At 37.8% G+C, this 18,083-nt stretch overlaps 1 protein-coding gene across 7 annotated transcripts in view; it reads right to left on the bottom strand.

Moving 5' to 3' along the window:
* MGAT5 (alpha-1,6-mannosylglycoprotein 6-beta-N-acetylglucosaminyltransferase) overlaps positions 1-18,083 on the bottom strand; it is a 111,128-nt gene that overhangs the window by 66,779 nt on the left and 26,266 nt on the right. For all 7 annotated transcript variants that reach the window (XM_030952887.1, XM_030952886.1, XM_030952888.1 and 4 more), the window contains one exon: positions 2,054-2,442. In XM_030952887.1, coding sequence (XP_030808747.1) covers positions 2,054-2,291 — 238 coding nt within the window. In that variant the 5' untranslated portion in view covers positions 2,292-2,442. The remainder of the gene's footprint in view (positions 1-2,053; positions 2,443-18,083) is intronic.

Here is an 18,083-nt window from a genome sequence, read left to right as displayed (position 1 = left end):
ATCCAGCAAACATTTAATTTATTCTTGAACATGGAAATCACGACTGTGCTCATTTAAAGCAATCAGAGGATAACATTAAGAAATATAAAAAGGCTAAATAAGCAAGAGCATTAATTTTCACAGAATATTGAAGAAGCCTCTAGCAATTATTATTAACATCAGTTATTAATGTGTTTATTTGTGAAGAGCTAACCTGATTATTTGCTAGCAGCAAGTCATTTGGTATGCCAAACAGGACAAATTAACTTATTAAGTAATTACCTTACCCAGTTTCATAAACTGTTATATAATATGGTGTTATTCACTCACTCTAGTGCTTTTTCCTGAAATATTTTAAATAACTGCATTACCATTCTTTTCCATCTTTCCAAACTACTTTGTTGAAAACACCTGGCTAAACTTAAAATTTAAGTCTTTAATCTTAAAAATCTTGTCAGCCATGGACTTGAAATTGCTACACAAACCTTGGCTTTCTTTTCACAGAAGTGTCACAAAGTTATTTCACCCGCTTCCAAATGCAGTTTAACTTCTCCTTGGGAACTTGACCAGTGTTTGGAGGCAAGTCAACTTATTCCCCAGCAGGATTTGGAACAGGAAATTAATGCCACAGGCAACAAGCTGCAGGGGAACTTTGCCTATGGATATCCTGTACCCATATTAATCCAGTTACCTTCAATATCTGGCACCAGATTGTTTGGGCTTTGTTATCTATTTTCTTTCTCAATTCATCCACCATCAAACACCCCTGCACAGTAACAGGACACTGGTAATGGCTACACAGCAAATAAAGTTTTGTTTTGAGCCTAATCACACAATCCTCTAAGGATCTCTACTTGTTCAGAGATCCTCAACCCAAATATTGATCTGTACCACTCTGTTTTGCTTGTGTTGCTTTGTAAGGCTACAGCTCCAGTTTAGCTCAACATGCAGCCACAAATCTGGAGTTACAGAATAAGGGCAGGTTGTTATTTAAGCAATGAAGCAATTGAATTCTTAGCTATGTTGGGGATAATAATCTCATACTTACAGGCAAACAAATGCACACCAACTCAAAATTTTGCTTTTTAGAGGAAAAAGGACTGGTGACAGAAACAAGACACCTTCCAGCAGGATATTTTCACTGCATGCACCAAAAAGTATAGAGTGTTAAGAGAAAACTGGAGAAAAAAGTGCAGCTATTCTATCATTGCATCCTAGTCTATATTCTTTGTCTAAGCACACAAAAACTATCTACTCAATTTCTTCAGAGCTGAATATTAAGACAACTATAAAAGAAAACAAATGTAAATGACTAATTAGTTTTCTGGACATTCTGGAAGTGCATAGGTAAGTTGGAAAGAAAGTGAGTCTAAAAATTGCTAAACAAGTAAGGGGCATTATGTGATCTTAGACTGAAAAGGAACCACACCTAACCCGAAATTTGATTATATTTTATTTTTTAGTAATATTTTCAGGTAATATGCTTCATTCTTTTCTGCTTGCTTTGTCTGACACATGCACAAAAACTGAACTCTCATGTACAAACTGGAAGAGAGTAAGCATTAGAAACAACTGCCAAACAAAGCACTAAAACTCACAGAGTTTTCTGCCCTGAGGCAAATAGGATATACTTAAGCTTAATTTAGGATTATACCAGATAACTAAACTTAAACATTAAGTAAATTGACTGAACAAAGAAGTGAAATGGGAAAGAAGAAATAAATAGCAGGTCTCCATTTTAAACTAAGGCAAGTTTTTCCACAGGTAATTTCTTAGATCGCTGAAACAAAAACTGAAAAGCCTCCCAACTTTCTCAAAAACACCAAAAAAGTTTTTTAAAACTGAGTTCTAACAAATAACCTAAAGTATACTAGATAGAGGTACTAGACAGACATAATAAAAATTAGCAATATAAGTTTGTTCCACTTAAAAGGGAAGGCCATTTTCTCCATTTGTACAGAAAATGCACAGGGGTAAAGTACTGCTAATTGAGAGACATTATGAAGCAAAATGTTTGGGCAATTGAGGAAAAAGCCTTAATCAGATTATCAAATAATGCAGAGAACACACTTACCATATGCTGTCACTGTCCCAACATAAGGCCCATCAACTACATTTTTATTTTCTTCAGCTAATGCTTTGATGTATCTTTTGCTGAGATCCAAAATTTGCTCACGCAGGACTGAACTGCTTTCATGTTGTGTTTGCTGCTGAATAGTAAAATGCAGAAGCATCATTCCCCAAATAAAACCAAAAGTCACCAGAAAAAAGCCTAGTTTCTGAGAGGACAGCTTCCATGGAGAGAATGCCATGATTCCCAGCAGCTTCACACAGTTACTACAAAGGTTCCTAAAGCATGAAGCCAAACAGCAAGTTCATGGTCCAGGTATATAAATATCACAGAGCAGGACTCAGTCTTACTCCAACTCCTTTGTCAACACATATCCGTGTTTCAGTTCCATCCTGTTGCAAGAGAAGAGAAAAAAGCATAGTTAGCACATCTGAAGTTTTTACTATCCACTCTAGTTCTTCCCTCTCACTGGTACAAACCAGAAGCAGACAATGTGCTTGCTTTGTAAATGGTTAATTTGCATGTCTCATCATTGTACGGTAGCAGCCAGAGCAAAAAGGGGCTGAGAAAAGCACTGGAAAGACAACAAAGCGGGAGTGATGTGCCCGAACAGGTGAGAACACCTCACAGAATCTGGATCAAATTCCCTGCCTGAAGTGGTTTCTAAGCTGTATTTCAAAGTAAGGCTTCTGTAACATATTTATTTGTGTGTGTGTATGCAAAACTCTGCAATGTTGCCAGTGCAGCAATTTAAGACAATTCTCAATGTAATTCAGTTCTCAGAAAACAAGTAATTTCAGCTGGCAGTGACACTGCTCGGAGTTCCTGGCAGGAGCTACAGCATATGGCTAGATAGGTGATCAGGAAATCAGACTCCCTCAGGGGGAAAGAGGAAAGAAGAAATCTACATTATTTAAGCCAATACACTCTCCTGGCTTCCACTGCAAGCAGTTGGGAGGCTGGAATAATGTCCTGCTCCTGTGTGGCCTCTGCTGTGCAGTTACTCCTCAGCCATAAAACATACTCCAAATGAGGTGGCTCTTTGCAACTAAATTGAAAACACAAACTTCTGAATGCAGCAACATGTCTTTTATATAGAAACTAATATTCTCAAAGCTTTTCATACACAAGGGAAAAGGAATCGTAATAAAGGCCTTCAAGATACAGTAGGACCAGCTTTTGAAAGTAAACTCAGATATAAAACTTGGAATGAAGAATCCAAAGGCAGGAAATGGTCTGTGATGAGAGTTAGAGGCAGGGTCCTTAGCCTAAAGCCCAACTAAAGGAGGGGTAATTAAAAGGTAATAAAGTGTAACCTATCATGTTAGAACACAGATTTGGTAAAATGTTATCCTTTTAACTTCATAATGCTCCCAGACAGGATTAGAGAACATGATGTTCCCTTCCATTCTCTGTTTGCACAGATAATGCAGATGTTGCTGTGTTTTAATAGGATAATTACTCAGATCCCTGCTAGTAGTGCTCCCTGTTTGTTAAAATTCCCTGCAGATCTTCTGCTTCCAGTTGAACCAGGAGTTGTGCAGCGGGACAGAAATACCTTTGGGGCACTTATCTTCAATGTGACTTGAGTGTGCAGATTGCACATCACTGATTAAATTGATTGTAGAAGTGAAGGCACATTACTTAAACGGAAAGCAGGCAAGGCAGACTCTGTCCCGTGCACTCACACTGCTAAAAGAACAATCTGCAGCCATCTTTTGCTTAAGGAGGAATAGGGCAGAGAAATTAATTGCAACTACAGTGAAAAACATCATAAAGGCCTCAAGTTGGCTTTTTTCACACTGAAAATATCTCAGGAAAGAAAATGAACAGTTTCAACAGAGAAAATTAAGGACACTGTTTAATGCTGCTCTACATAAATTTCCATTAATTTTCCAAAAAATGGCAGGGAGAAATTTTACTTCTTTCTGTTTGTTTAACTATAGTCTTGAGATATTTTTGGTCTGACTGAATAGTAGAATATTGTTAGTTCATTAAAAGCTGAAAGTTTTACTATTCTTTTGCAATATTGGGTGCGATAAAATATAGAAAAATCCATAGTCTAAAACAATATAATGACTTGAAAAAAGAAATCTAAAATATTCCAGATAAACTCCCTCAGTGACTTAATTTCAAGCACTGACAACATCCTCTACAGCAATAAGATCTGTGGTTAAACAGTCAATATTTCTTCCTCAATTATCACTTGTTTGTGAAGCAGAAAACACTGAATAAGAAAGTAAACCTATCACCACCATGTTTTAACAGACAAGTGCTAATGATTGTTTATGACTAGTTGATAATGGAAAAAAACACCTCTGAACATAATTAACATTAAAACCAGCAATTAAATTCAAGTATTTCACAGTCTTCTTTTTAAAGTTCTAGAACAGAAAGAAAGATGGTATAAGAAATAGTGTAATGACACTGAACTATGAGAATGATCTCCTTAAAGAGGTGTTGACTTTTCTGTTCTATATATCATCAGAAAAATAAATCCACTTAAAAACTGTAAGAAGGTAGACAGCAAATATTAAACTTTTGCCATAAGAAAGGACTAAAAAATTCAATAACAGATGGAAGAATGGCCCCTACTATTTCAACAAACAAACAGAAAACCCCAAACCCAAATATCACCAACAAGCCTTATTTTTCCTAAAGCAATTTCAGTGGCCAGCAACCTGATGAGCTCCCAACAACATGTACTTAACTAATTAACTTTACAGCCCTGCTGGTGGCCATGGAGGTTTATAAAGTGCACAGCAGAATCCCAGCACTCCCATGGGCAGCTGCACTAACTTTGGTATATATTTAATAAATATTTATATGACTTTGGTATAAATTTAATCCCAGATCTGACAGCTGTCAAGGACTGCAACACAACTATTCCCCAGTTAATGATTACCACATACCTATAATGAGTCATTATTTGGTACCTAAGTGGACAGTGGACAGAAGATATCAAGGGGTGATGTGGAATGCATGAAGACAGCAGCATAGAAATGTCTCCATGTATTTCTGTTTTGACAGGAAATTAATAACTGGACTGAGCAAGAGCTGAAGCAATAAACACACATTTGTCTACCATAATCACTGATGGATTTTGACTGACAAGTTATCTCTCTGCCCATACCAAGTAGGACATCCCAAAACTCCAGGTGGTAATGTATTTCCCTTATTCTCCTGCACATCTTATAAATGTTCCAAAGAAGGTAATCCTGTTAATTACTAAGGCTTTCTCCTAATCTAGTCTCCAAATGCACATATCTAACAAGGATATGGACACCCATATTTATTTGTGCTTCTAAAGAATGACAGGTGCTTTTTTTTACCCACTTCCCACCCCTTTTTTAAGCTTTGGAAAAATATGGTTGCACTCTAAGACATCTCTTGAAATAATTCCAGCACCCTCTGGAGACTGGATGCTTTAGTTGTGAGTTTGTTTGTGAAACTGTTAGGAAGATAATTCCTCCTGACTTAGTCAGAGCAGTTAATGTACAAAAACTAAACACCAAGTGTGAAAAACAGGATGAAAGTGAAAAGATACATGAGGCAAGAACACTTCTAATAAACAGAATCTTTGTCATGTTCTTTCTCAAATTCAACTCTAAACCAGCCAAAATCCCACCACAACTGAAACAACATTCTGCAGGGTGGTAGGCAGGTGTTTGGGGCTGTTTTTAAACAGACTAAACACACTCATTACAGTTTCTGTGAAAAATATACCCCAATTTACAACTCAATTTGAATACTACACTACCCTGAACAAAAATTATTCACATATTTCATTGAAAAAGGGCTAATCTTACACCCATTTAACCAGGCACAAGAATTCCAAAGTACTGAAAGTACTATTATATAACTTCATCAGAAACATATTTTTTCTGTTCTGTATTTAATAACTCCTGTCCAACAGCTGGTCAATTCACGAGTTAGAGAGGATAACATTACCATGCTGATGTCATTACTACAAAAGACGCCTCACACTATCAAGAAGCATCTCAGATAAGTACCCTAATTAAAGTGATCTAGATGCCAGGGGTGCAAACAACATATTTCTCGACATTTTAAGATTTTACCTTTTTTTTTTTAATGCTTAGAGTACAAATAGTTCATCTTCATGTAAACAGATTTTGGTGACACATCTCCACACAGTCCTCTTCATTTTTTAAGGAGGAGAATTAATCATCTACAAGAGATTAAGCTAAGTCTCTTTATAAGTATGTAAATATACACAGCTTGATATTCTCTGTCCAATCTCTACCTATATTAGAAATGGTACTTAGGGTAAGCTTGGAACACCACTATCCTCAGGACACTCAGAATTAAATCAGGATACTCAGGATTAAACTCTTCATCAGCTGAATGCACCATTCATCAGTAGCTACACAGTTCTAAAACTTTAATTGTCTGTAACCAAAACAGAAGCTTTTGCACCCATAAAAACAGCAGCTTGAGTGGTATTTGCTTCTTAATTTGTTATAAACTCAAACCTAAGCAACCTTACACATCATGACTAGTAAACAGAGTATATGTATTTTTGTACCATGTGGATCAGTAAAAATAGTGTTGCCACTGCTAGGAAAAGGCCTGTATTCCAATGCTAAACATGCACATCCCAAATTCTGGCCTCTTATGCTTAAGAAATTATTCTAGGAATAACAGTATGAGCTAGAGCTGGGTACCAGGTGCCTCATGTTACAGCAAACAGCTTAGATATGAGATAAGAACCATGGGCTGGGAAATACAGGCACAGGTTGAAAGGAGAGGCCCCAAAATTGTGAGTTATTCAATAATGATCAAATACGATAGACACGTGTCAAGGATGTGTCAACCATAAGACACATCCTTGAATTTTGGAAAAAAAATCCTGCTTTTCTTTTGACAGCAAAAGCTGGAAAGGAGGCATAGTACTGCTTATTATAAGAAATGGCACCTGTGACAGGCCCATCAGTGCTAAATCCATGGCACCAGCTCTGTGGTACCCTCTGCTCACAATTTATAATGAAACTTTTACACACTAATTGCTTTGACTATGCAGTAGTAATGACCAGGGATGAGTAAAACCCAGCCTTTAGTAACAGGTATTGTCAATAAATGTCAATTTACCCAAGTTCTGTTATTAAGTTTAAAGCTGGTTTTAAACTACTTTGTTCCATGAGCCTCCTAAACCTTCAGTCACAGCAATCTCTCATTCTCCTCTTACATATATCCATGCAGACATTAACAATGTGTATTCAGGTGCACTCATGCCACCCTACCTGACCTATATTCCAGATTGTTTCCTGAAGAGGGCAAGCTGCCCTTCTGTTTTGCAACTGTTTGATTCTGCAGAACAAGTTGCTGCAGAGCAGCCAAGGACAAACACCAAGACATGAACCGCCTCTATTCTTACCAAGGGCGTGCTAACCTAAAAGCTGATGATAATTCAAGTGTGAAGCCAGTGGGCTGCCAGCACACCACAGCTACAGCCAGCAAACACAGGGTGAGTGAAAACACCTGCCCTATCCCAGACCTCCTCTGCTAAGGGGTGCCAGGAGTCAGGCTTCATGCAGAAACTGATGCAATACGCCCTAAAATCCTCTAAAACCTCTTTTCTAGGAGAAACGAGTCCAAACTGGGAGTGCTACGTTTTAAGAATTTAAGCCAGACAAACTTCCAGTATACATAAACTGGAATTCCAGGCTGATGTTAACCACAGTTCTCCTACTGCAGCTGTATTGACTAAACAGATGTGCACTATACCCCAACCGAATGCAAATTACTGATTTCCTGGTATTGCAGTTGTTTATTCCTGGGGGAATATCCCAGCAGCTGTCCCACCCCAGTTGGCCAGTCTGTGCTCTGAAACAGTGCAATCTGTGCTGTGATTGTGAGAGGCTGGCTCCCTCAGTCTTTTTGGAGGCTCAATCTACCTTTCCTTCTTTCAAACCACAGCATTAACAACGATAACTTACGGCCTCCTACTTAATGCAGGCAAGTGAAATCAAAGAACAGGCACATGCTCTGTTGGTAGAAGATAAGAAAGGATCAGAGAGGAGAAAAAGAAGCCTGATTCCTGATAAGATTACTTGCATTTAGACACGGTGTCTGCTCATACCATTGTCAAGTGTCTTTGTACCACACACATCTTGACTCCAGTACTGACACTGCAATTAATTAACGGATCCACACAGGAAATATACTCCATTAACACTGAACCATCCACACATCTAAACAAAACTTAGAGGCCCCAGTTACACTGAGTGTTCAGAGGCAGTTTAGCTGCTGTTCAGCCACTGACCATGTCAAATGCATAAAGCATAGGTCAGACAGCAGGACAAGCAAAGGCTGAATCCACACCTGCTTAGGGTGCCAAGGGCTGTATCCTGCTTGAGTAGGTCACAGAAACAAAAGAACATTCATTTCAATAGGTCAAATCATAAATTTGAAGCCACCTCAAAACACTTTTGTTAATATTAAAGCAAACTTTCATTCAGTTGTGATCAGTCCAATAAAAGCAGAAGTCTGATAAAAAAGCTGATAGAACATCCTGGAAGGAGCAGAAGCATGTGAGCAAAGCTGACAATACTAACTCAGATCTGCAAGTCCTAGGTCTAGGTGAGGGCTTCCAACTGGTTGAACTGTACATATTCCCTGCACACCTCATGGGCTCCTCAGGAAGAAGAGGTAGCTGAAAAAATCATGCAACTATACCAGATTTATGCCTACTTTTGCTAAGTGCACATTTTATAATTTACATTACTTTATATAGAAAATAAATGCATGAAACAATTTCCCTTAACTGTATGATGGAGTCTTAGTTTTGCTGTTCCTACTGCTGCCCAATTTTATTTTCAGCAATGTTTCTGCCAACCCATTCTCTTCTTCTAGCTGACAGATGTCACTGTGTCTTCTCGCTCACCACCCCTCTACAGCTGATGTGCCACCATGTACTGTGCCTGAAGTGGCAATTTGGGATGTAATCCCATGGAGTGAGAAAAGCAAAACAACACTGGGTCATAACAGAAGCAGCAGGACAGATGGACTGAAGGAGACTAAGAGTATAAATACTCCAGGTTTGGGGTTTTTTTAGGTTGGGGAGGCATGTTTGCTTTTGTGCATGTGCATGTAGTACAAATTGGCAGGAGGTGGTGGGATGAAAGTTGAAGGAAGGGAAAACAGTCTCTGATAAGGTGCCATAAAAACAAGTAAATTTTCATCTTGAGCAAGCAGCTTGCCTTCACTTTCAAAAATAAATTCCCCCACTTAGAAACAATTTGGGTGGCATCCCACCTTAATTCCCCCATGTGGGTCTGTGCTTTCACAGAGCACTCTGAAGTGTTTCAAATTTTCTACCTAGCACATTACTTGCTGTAGTTCAGTCCTACAAAAATTAAACCATCTGATGTTCTTCCTTTCATGCTGTTTGCTTACTGTGATATTTCAGGGAGGAAAAAGTAGAAAAGGAAAGAACACAACAGATAAGGGGAAAAAGGATCAGAAGAAAATCCATAAGGAAAAATCCTTATGTGTTGAAATCCTTATGGTACATACACTGTTTACTGATTAGAAACACTCCAGGCAATGCATTTAAGAACATAATCACAAACCAACCTGATCTTCTTTCAATAAACTGAATGAATGTTAGGACTAGGAACAGGACTTCAATGAACTTCAGAGAATCAGAAATGTTCCTGACCTTGAACATTTTAACAGCCATTTACAGTCAAAGGATGGGGAATATTAATAACTTTCGTCTTGCTGCTGTGTTAAAACCATATGCCCAAAATAGCATTTTCTCACTGAAAAGAACATTTTGGAATGTCAGCATGCTGACCAAGAGATTAAGAAATAGTTTTTGGTTTTTTCTGGGTTTTGGTTTTTTTTTTTTTTTTCCGCAAGAAAGTAACTTACAGAGCCTGAGAGCCCCAGTCATCATCTACAAAATCACCACAACCAGTGAAAAAAGTACCCATGAGCATGCTTTCATGGCTTCAAGAGTCCCTGAAGCCCACTGCACAAACAAACCTTTAAGTTACTTCATTAATTTTAATGAATTTTAAAAATAGGACTCACGGCCAATAAGTTTTATCCTATTTCTAGTGTGGATAAAGTACATATGTTTTTCTCTTCCCCTCCTCCCAGTGAAAGGCTAATATATGACATCCTCTTCTGTCATCCTCAATTTTACATTTGACACTTGTCCTCTGAAGGGTGAAACCATGGCACCTGCAGAGAAGCAGGGCCTTGCCCTTTTCAGATCACCTGGACGATCTCCACAGTCATGAGCAAAACCTCTTTGGTTCCTACACAACAATCCCATGTTCTGGTAATGCTCTCCCATTCCTTCAGGGCACAGGGTATCTGTGGCAGCAAGAGCTGCAAGCATTGCTATGGGCTTACGCAGAAAGCTTTATTTATTTTTAATGAATAATAAAATTATCCTCAGCCTATAATCAAAGCAACCAAATTATGAGGCACTCCAAGAATGACTAAGTTTATTACATAGAAATTGGATCCATTAGCTCATTTCTTGCATCAAGCTGATACTCCAGGCTCCAATCTCACCCACTGCTATTAACCATAAATCAGCCTGTTACATCACATCTTGTGGTCTGTCCAAGAGGAAAAACAAGCAACTCTCAACAAGGAGCTCTGTCCAACTCCCAGAGGAAAGTCAAAACCTTCTTTGTAGTCAGCAAGAAAGCTCTCATTAGTGTGGATGCCCAGCTATCATCCCCTCTCAAATCCATGGTCAACACACTAAATGTGGTCTTCAGCAATTGTGCTGGACCCCAGACAGACAGACAACCAATAATAAACACAAGTTCTAAGGAAAGATCCAAACATGTTCATGCTCAAAGTACTCACTACACCTTACTGAAAAAGCTTTTCAAAAATAGAAAACAAAGAATACAAGTATGTCTGTATAAAAGAGTTAATTTTACTGAATTTTCTACCATTTGCTGGGAATTGTAGATAATCAAAACAAATATGAATTCTCATTAAATTTGGTTTAAATTAATTGTAGCTACAGCATTCTACACACAAACTTTTTGTAAAGGACAAACACCAAGGGAAAAGACAGCAGAGTCATATTAAAAGAGAGGAAAGCAGAAATAAATATATAGAAAATGTTTATGTGCATGCTATTAAGCAAGTGCATATCAGATCACAGGGAGGACAAAAAAGTAAACAGCAAAGCTGAACATTAAATGAATCTTCAGAAATATTTATCTTTTGTTGCTTTAGAATTTCTTGAACTTGGGTCAAAGTATAACATTTCTTCCAATGGATTTGTTCTTGGCAAGCATGTTGAACACATTCCAGCTTATATGGCTAGACAAATGGCTGAAAGCACAAGCTGCATCTCCAGAGGACAAAATTTAATGGAATTAAAATTTCAGTACTGTCACCTGTTTGGAAGTAACAGTGCTGCTGATTATTCAATCACTCTGCATTTAAGACCTTTATTATTGAAAGGATGAAATTTTAATTTGTAACCTTATTCAAAAGTTAGTAGGGCAGCAAAATATTTTAACTTCTTTCCTGCATATATCCTGTTGCTTAACACTGGTATTTTTCAACAGCTGATAGCACCAAAGATTAGAGAAGCACTTTGAATTGAAATCAAAGCATGAAAACTGCCAATATTTCTTATTTCTCTTTTTAAGGAGCACCAATTTGTCACAAAGAGGTGTAAAAATATTTAAAGGGACATACATGAAGTTCTGTATATGTGCAATGAAGCCACGTTAGAAACCTACAGTCACAGAAGACAGAAAGCAAGCCATCAGAAGCCCTCATAGCAAAGGGCTTGAAAGTAATGTTAGAGGAAACATTAGACAAAAGTTTCACTGTCTACACTGTTCTGATCCATTTAGCCATAAAGCAGTAATAACATGAGCCTTCACACAAAACCTCTGCACATGATTCTCTCAATGCTGTTAAGAATTTTAAAGCTTTGTGAGAAAATGTGACAAATACTGAACAATGTGATCATGACCCCAACAGTATTTTCAAAGGAGAGCCAGGTGAGGGCAAGCATAACCTGTCACTGACTGTAACCACTGCACTGCTGAGAGGGCATCAGCTTTCCAACCATCTGCAGGATCAATAAACTACACAAGCTTCCCCTGCAAACAAATGAGCTGTACTTATATTGTCACGGGGCACAACTTCTGAACTATTTTGAGTAGGTGGAAAACAGCCTCCCCTCTTTCAGCATCCCTAGACAGCTGTAGAACAACTTGTACTGGCAAACTCAGAGGAACAGCTCTGTTTCAGCTGTAGCCCTTATAAAGCTAAATGGGGAAAAAAAAAAGAAAGAAGTGACGTGTAGAAAACAGCCGGCACAGGCAGCATAAGGAAAATGAATTAGTAATAGGATTTTGTGGTTTCTCCCCAGACTACTGCTAGGCAGGGAGAGGCAGGACAACATATAACCCCACCACCACAATAAAAAATAATGTGAAAATGTCCTAGCAAGCAGCACAGGTTTCTGATCTGATGTTTTGCACAATACAGTACTAAAGGAACAACAAAGAACTCCCTAAGCTCTCCTCATCGCTTATACACCGTCATTAACAACAACATTCCTCTTTTTAGCCTCTCTCACTCCCAGGTTTTCAGGTTCTCTAGATAGTGATAAGCTACTACTCAAAAAATCTATTTCATCTGCTAGTTCTGGTCCACACTGCAGTAATGGTCTGGGTAATGAACTTTCTTTAATGCCTCAGTGCTTTTAATAAATAATTCTAATTACTAGAAAGGCCTCCTTTCCAAAGCATGCTTTGTTGAAGCTATTATCAATACTCCCATTCCAGGTTTGGTAGCAAAAGTAGCTTCATTTTCTGTGCTGAAAGCAAACCTTTATTCCCCCTGCAATGCAGTTTCAAAGTAAATGTACGTTCACATCTTGGAAAATGTAATTATTTACAATATTGAATGCTTGAGTAGTCATGAGCTTCCCCTTCCTTCTCCAAGGTTCTAGATAAACTCGAATAAGAAAGTTGTCCTTCAGTAAATCAGAAAATAAAGCCTGAAGTCTGTCTGTAATAGACATAGAATCACAGCTGAGGTCTTGAAATCTCTCTTTATGTGAGCAAATACCACAGCAGAACAGGAGCACATCTGCAAAAGAAACCAACAGCTTTTGAGGACGTGACATTCACACCAAAAGCATTTCAGCTCAGAGGTGTGGGTGTCTGTCAGCACTGGTGCTGTGGATTCTATCTAATCTGGCTTTAGAGAATAAATACCAACAGTTCGAGGACATCACTTGCATTCCTGGAATATTTTCATTACAGAGCAACTCAGTTTGTGGCCTCCTAGAGTACTCCATTATGTGTATATCTATCTATATATATAAATATGTAAATCAAAGTGTTATTAGTGGGTTATCAATTCACTTCCAAAGTATGTCTCATGCAAACCCATGTTTGAGCACATTTAACTTCTCTGAGCTACCAAACTCATTCATGTCATGGATCCCATCAAGAAAATTGCCAAGTAAGTAAACTCATAAATCAATGGCCTGTAGTTATTCTCTCAAGTAACATAATGCAATTTGTAATGTTAATGGCCAAAAAGATATACAAAACCCCTATCGCTTCCTTTACATGCATTTTGGTTATGGATCAGCTCACAATTGCAGATTTACTAAGAATGCACTTGAAAACAGTTCAGCTCATGCATGAATGAGCTTTAACTTTATCTAAAAGGGCTTCTTGAGCTCCTGCAGCTCTGTAACATGCTACGGCTGCCCCAACAGGTATTCCCCCTTTTACAGCCTCCTAACTATTGCAACAAAATGCAAATATTGCAAAGATGAATATCAATTCAGTTTTCTGCATTTTTCTTTTTTCTACCTCTTCTACTTTTTTCTTTTTCCCTATCTTCCCTCACTGTAGAAAAAAGTAGAAGCTTTCTCAGCCAGCTACTGATTCACAGAAAGCTTATCGAAATTTCATCACAAATTTGACTGAAACTCCAACAGGAATTGGAAATATGAAGGAAAAAACTGGATGTCTGAAAGAGTCTTGTTTCATTGGGAAGTCACAATAGAATAAAATTAAAGAGGCAGAATTTTGTGCTCCGGCATTCTAGGTGCAACAGATTACAGATAAATATATTATCAATAGGAAAGCAGAGCTAAGCTCTTCCTTTTAATTATGAGCAAGAACTTGCAAATGTCATCAGCATTTCATGGATGCAGTAATAGATAAAATTTCAGAATAGCAGATAGAAGAAGAAAGTTGTAGAGAAAACAGTAGGTAAGCTTGAAAATCTGACAAGTGAGGAAATCATAGTAAGAAACAAAGTTTTAAGCTGGTAAAGAAACTGAAAGATGAGGAAGGGGGAAGAAAAAAAAAGCCCTGAGTGAGATGAGGTAAGCAAACATCTAAATGCAAGTCTACGAGAGTAAAGGAAATGAATGTTAAGGAGATGTAAAGGTACTAAAGAGAGCAGCCTGACAGACAAGGGCTGCACAACCTGAATGGATGAATACCCCAGGGTCAGGCAAGACCAAGAAAACATAGAACATGAAATAATGCTAAATCAACACTGTGAGTGATTTGCCAACAAACACAAAGGCAACTACAAGTGCAAGTGGCAAGTCAGAACTAATGCATTCCCATAAACAAATAGGACTTTAACCACTGATAGAGGAAACAGGCTGCTTGTCAAAGTTATCGCTGTTTCCTGATACACTTCAGCTGCTACAACTTTCATCTTGAGTGGGAAACAGGTGGAGCTTTAAATTTATGAGAAAGTCACAAACAGTGACTAGAACTTCCCGTATCAACACCTCCCTTAAATATAAAATATTTAAGATAATGGGGAAGGTTATCAGAATGACCATTCCTCAGTATTACCATTAGTCTTATCAATACATCAACTTCACAAAAAAAATAACTTCTCATAGGGTCAGCTCTCTATGTAATTTATGTTCCAAACACTGCATTGATTCAAACCGTAAGGATCCAGTTCTTAGGAAATAGGGTTTGTTCCACTACATATATATACATTCACCAGTATAATAATTTTTACACCTTTCAGCAGTCCTCAGGGACAAAATGCAACATTATCTTTGCATAAGACATTATGGGTCTATGTAGGTGTTGCTTCATAGGCAGTAAGAGGACTCTGGAGGCAGATGGTAACAGGAAACAAAACCACAGACATTGCAAGAACATATTCAAGATCTACATGGAAGATGATGAAAGTATTTGGTATAAATTACATATTAAGCATTTATGGCTCAAGAAGTCCAAGGTGTAGGGTCCCATTAATTACTGAAAGTGGTGAAAATCATCCCATGTGGTCAGTGACAATTCACAGTAATAATTTGAAATGTTCCAAACCCATCCACCCTCTTTCACATATTTCACACACAGAGTCACATAGGAGAGATACTCAGAAACCCCACACACCCAGACAGCTAACCACAGGTGACAGAAGAGAGACAACTAAACATCCTTTATAGGCTTTGGTGATTTCCATTAGCTCCTCCACTCCTATTTTGAGAATAAATTCCCCTCAATGCTCTGACAATGCATAATTAATTACATTTATTGACACTGAGGTTAGAACATGAGTCAAGTGTTGTCACATTAAATATTGTACAAGAGTGCCATGAGGCTTTTTTTGAAAAATCTGAAGATGTCCAAAGAGATGTCTGTAAACTCACCCTTTGCAGAGTCATGTTTAAGCAGTTTTTTACAGGAATCAGCTGGCAGCTCAGTGCCTGTTACTAGCACAACACCACCTCCCAGCCCATGCACTCCACCCAAAATTTGTAAGCATTCACTTGATCAGGCTTTCAAATTGCACTTTTCTAACAACAGAATATGCTTTCTGAAGGTTGCTAACCATGCTTGATCACCAGCAGCCACGCTTTAGAGCTTGCACTGGAATCTTTCATGTTTCAACAGCTGGCTGTGTAGTGAGTGTCAAGCAAAGAAACCCTCCTTTGCATAACACCCTTTTTGCATTTTTATATAAACACTAACCAAGAAGCACATACTGCTAGAGAACAAAATTATTTTGCTGCATATCAGGTTTTTCAAATCTGATAAAATTTACTTAAGTGTAATTTAAATATCTCATCTTGCTCTTCTCCCCCTTTGCTTATATGCCATCTAAACCTCAAATCCAACAAAAGAATAACCCACCAAATACTTGGTTCTTTGCAGAACTTTGTAGAAGCAGCAGCTCTCATTATTTAGTTTTTAAGTATTATAACTCACAAAACTTCATTAGATAAAATATCTCATTATTCCCTGAAGGTCAGCCATTTCTGAGGCAACTCTCAACAGTCAAACAAGAACACTTTCATCACTTTAAAATAATTTTAACAATAAATTTAGTGGGGCAAAAAAAAATCAATACACAACACATTGGGCATGTGTATATAATGATTAAAGAAAAAACACCATACAGGACTTCTTGCAAAATCTGCTTTACAAAAATACAGAAGAAAACTATCTTTCAGACTGCATGATAATGAAAAATAAAATATGGTAGATTGGCATTTTTCCCCACTTAAGTCAACATTTCTATTTTTTTGGACAATAGGGATAAGGAAGGAGTTTGAAGGACAAAGCAGGAACCACAAATAACCCAGATCTAACATTAGCAGCGCCTAAAAGATAAATGTTTAAGAAGTTTTATGCGCAAAACTGAAGTGACATTGCGAACACTGCAAGCAAATAAACATCAGGAAGATTAAAAATGCAAGCAAGCAAGACTTAGAGAAACGTCAGCAAAACCACTAGCAAAAAACCTCCCCACACTACAGCCAATTCCAAGGAAGAAGTTTTTAAAGTACAAGAGCAGAGAGTTTTTCCCTTTCAAAAAGAGAAAGGCGCCAAGACATCCCACAATTTTTATTCAAGAACCTTGACAAGAATTCATTTTTAAATTTAGTGTTGCATAACTCCAAAAAAAATAGTCATCCACTGAATTAAATTTGCTTTAAATATATTCACTAACATTTTCTATTCTTCAACCTTTGCTGAAGTTGTTTTTTTATTGCAATATGGCAAGAAAGTTTTGGAAGCTCAGGTTTGGAAAGAATATTAAATTAACTACCCGTTGTGCAATTTTTCAAGAAAAGCAAACAAATGGGACCAGCTAAAACAGAGTAAAACAAAACTCAAACAAAAAAAGCATGAATTGAGGCGAAGAAGAAAAGTAGTAACCCCTAGTTTTCAACAAAACACATTGCCTCATGTACCATTTACAACAGAATCAGAATTCAAAAGAAATAAAATGTATAGAATGGTTACAAATTCCAGGGACACAAGACAATCCATTCATCTCCATTTGACCTAAGCTTTCAGTTAAAGCAGGAGGGGAAAACTAGCTTGTCCAGCAGTATTGTTAAGGGCTAAATTGTCAAGAGGTTTTAAGTAAATAAATAAAATGAAATTACAAGGACACACCACAGCTCAAGTAACATATATGTGTGAAATAATATAAACATATAAATGCAATTCCTGTGAATCACAAAAGCCCCACAATCCTCACTATATTTTTCACAAGTCAAATTGCAACCCTTATGTGTATTTTTTCTGTTTGGAAAGTCAGATTCTAGGTAGCTAAATGCATCAAACTGGACAATACAGTCTAGGCCACAGAACAACAAAAGAAATTTTTAAAAAAAGAGGAAAATTACCACAGCTCCCTCCTTGCCAACCCTGGATTTCACTGAGGTACACAGTGAACACCTCCTATCATACAGAAAGGGTTTTTAAAGCCACACCTACCTCTCCAGACTGGTATTTGCACCACAGTAAATCCTGCTCAAGGATTAGGAGACTTTGCTCTCTCTGATACCAAGGACAAAGTTCTGTCTTGTGCCCAGCAACCAAGCCATGCAACCAGAGATAAGAATATGTGGATGGACTGGACCACAAAGAAACAAACCTCAGGAAAAATTGCTAACAAGAGCGAGAGTCTCAGTTCCTTCTGGTCCTGTAGGCATCACAGCGGAGCAGAGTTCTCAGAAGAGATCTGAGAATGGTCAGGCTTTGCAGAGATTAAA

Source organism: Camarhynchus parvulus, chromosome 7 (genome assembly GCF_901933205.1).
Source record: "Camarhynchus parvulus chromosome 7, STF_HiC, whole genome shotgun sequence".
NCBI classification, from domain to species: domain Eukaryota; kingdom Metazoa; phylum Chordata; class Aves; order Passeriformes; family Thraupidae; genus Camarhynchus; species Camarhynchus parvulus.
The sequence above is the reverse complement of the archived record's forward strand: the minus strand, read 5'-3'. Positions and strand labels throughout refer to the sequence as shown.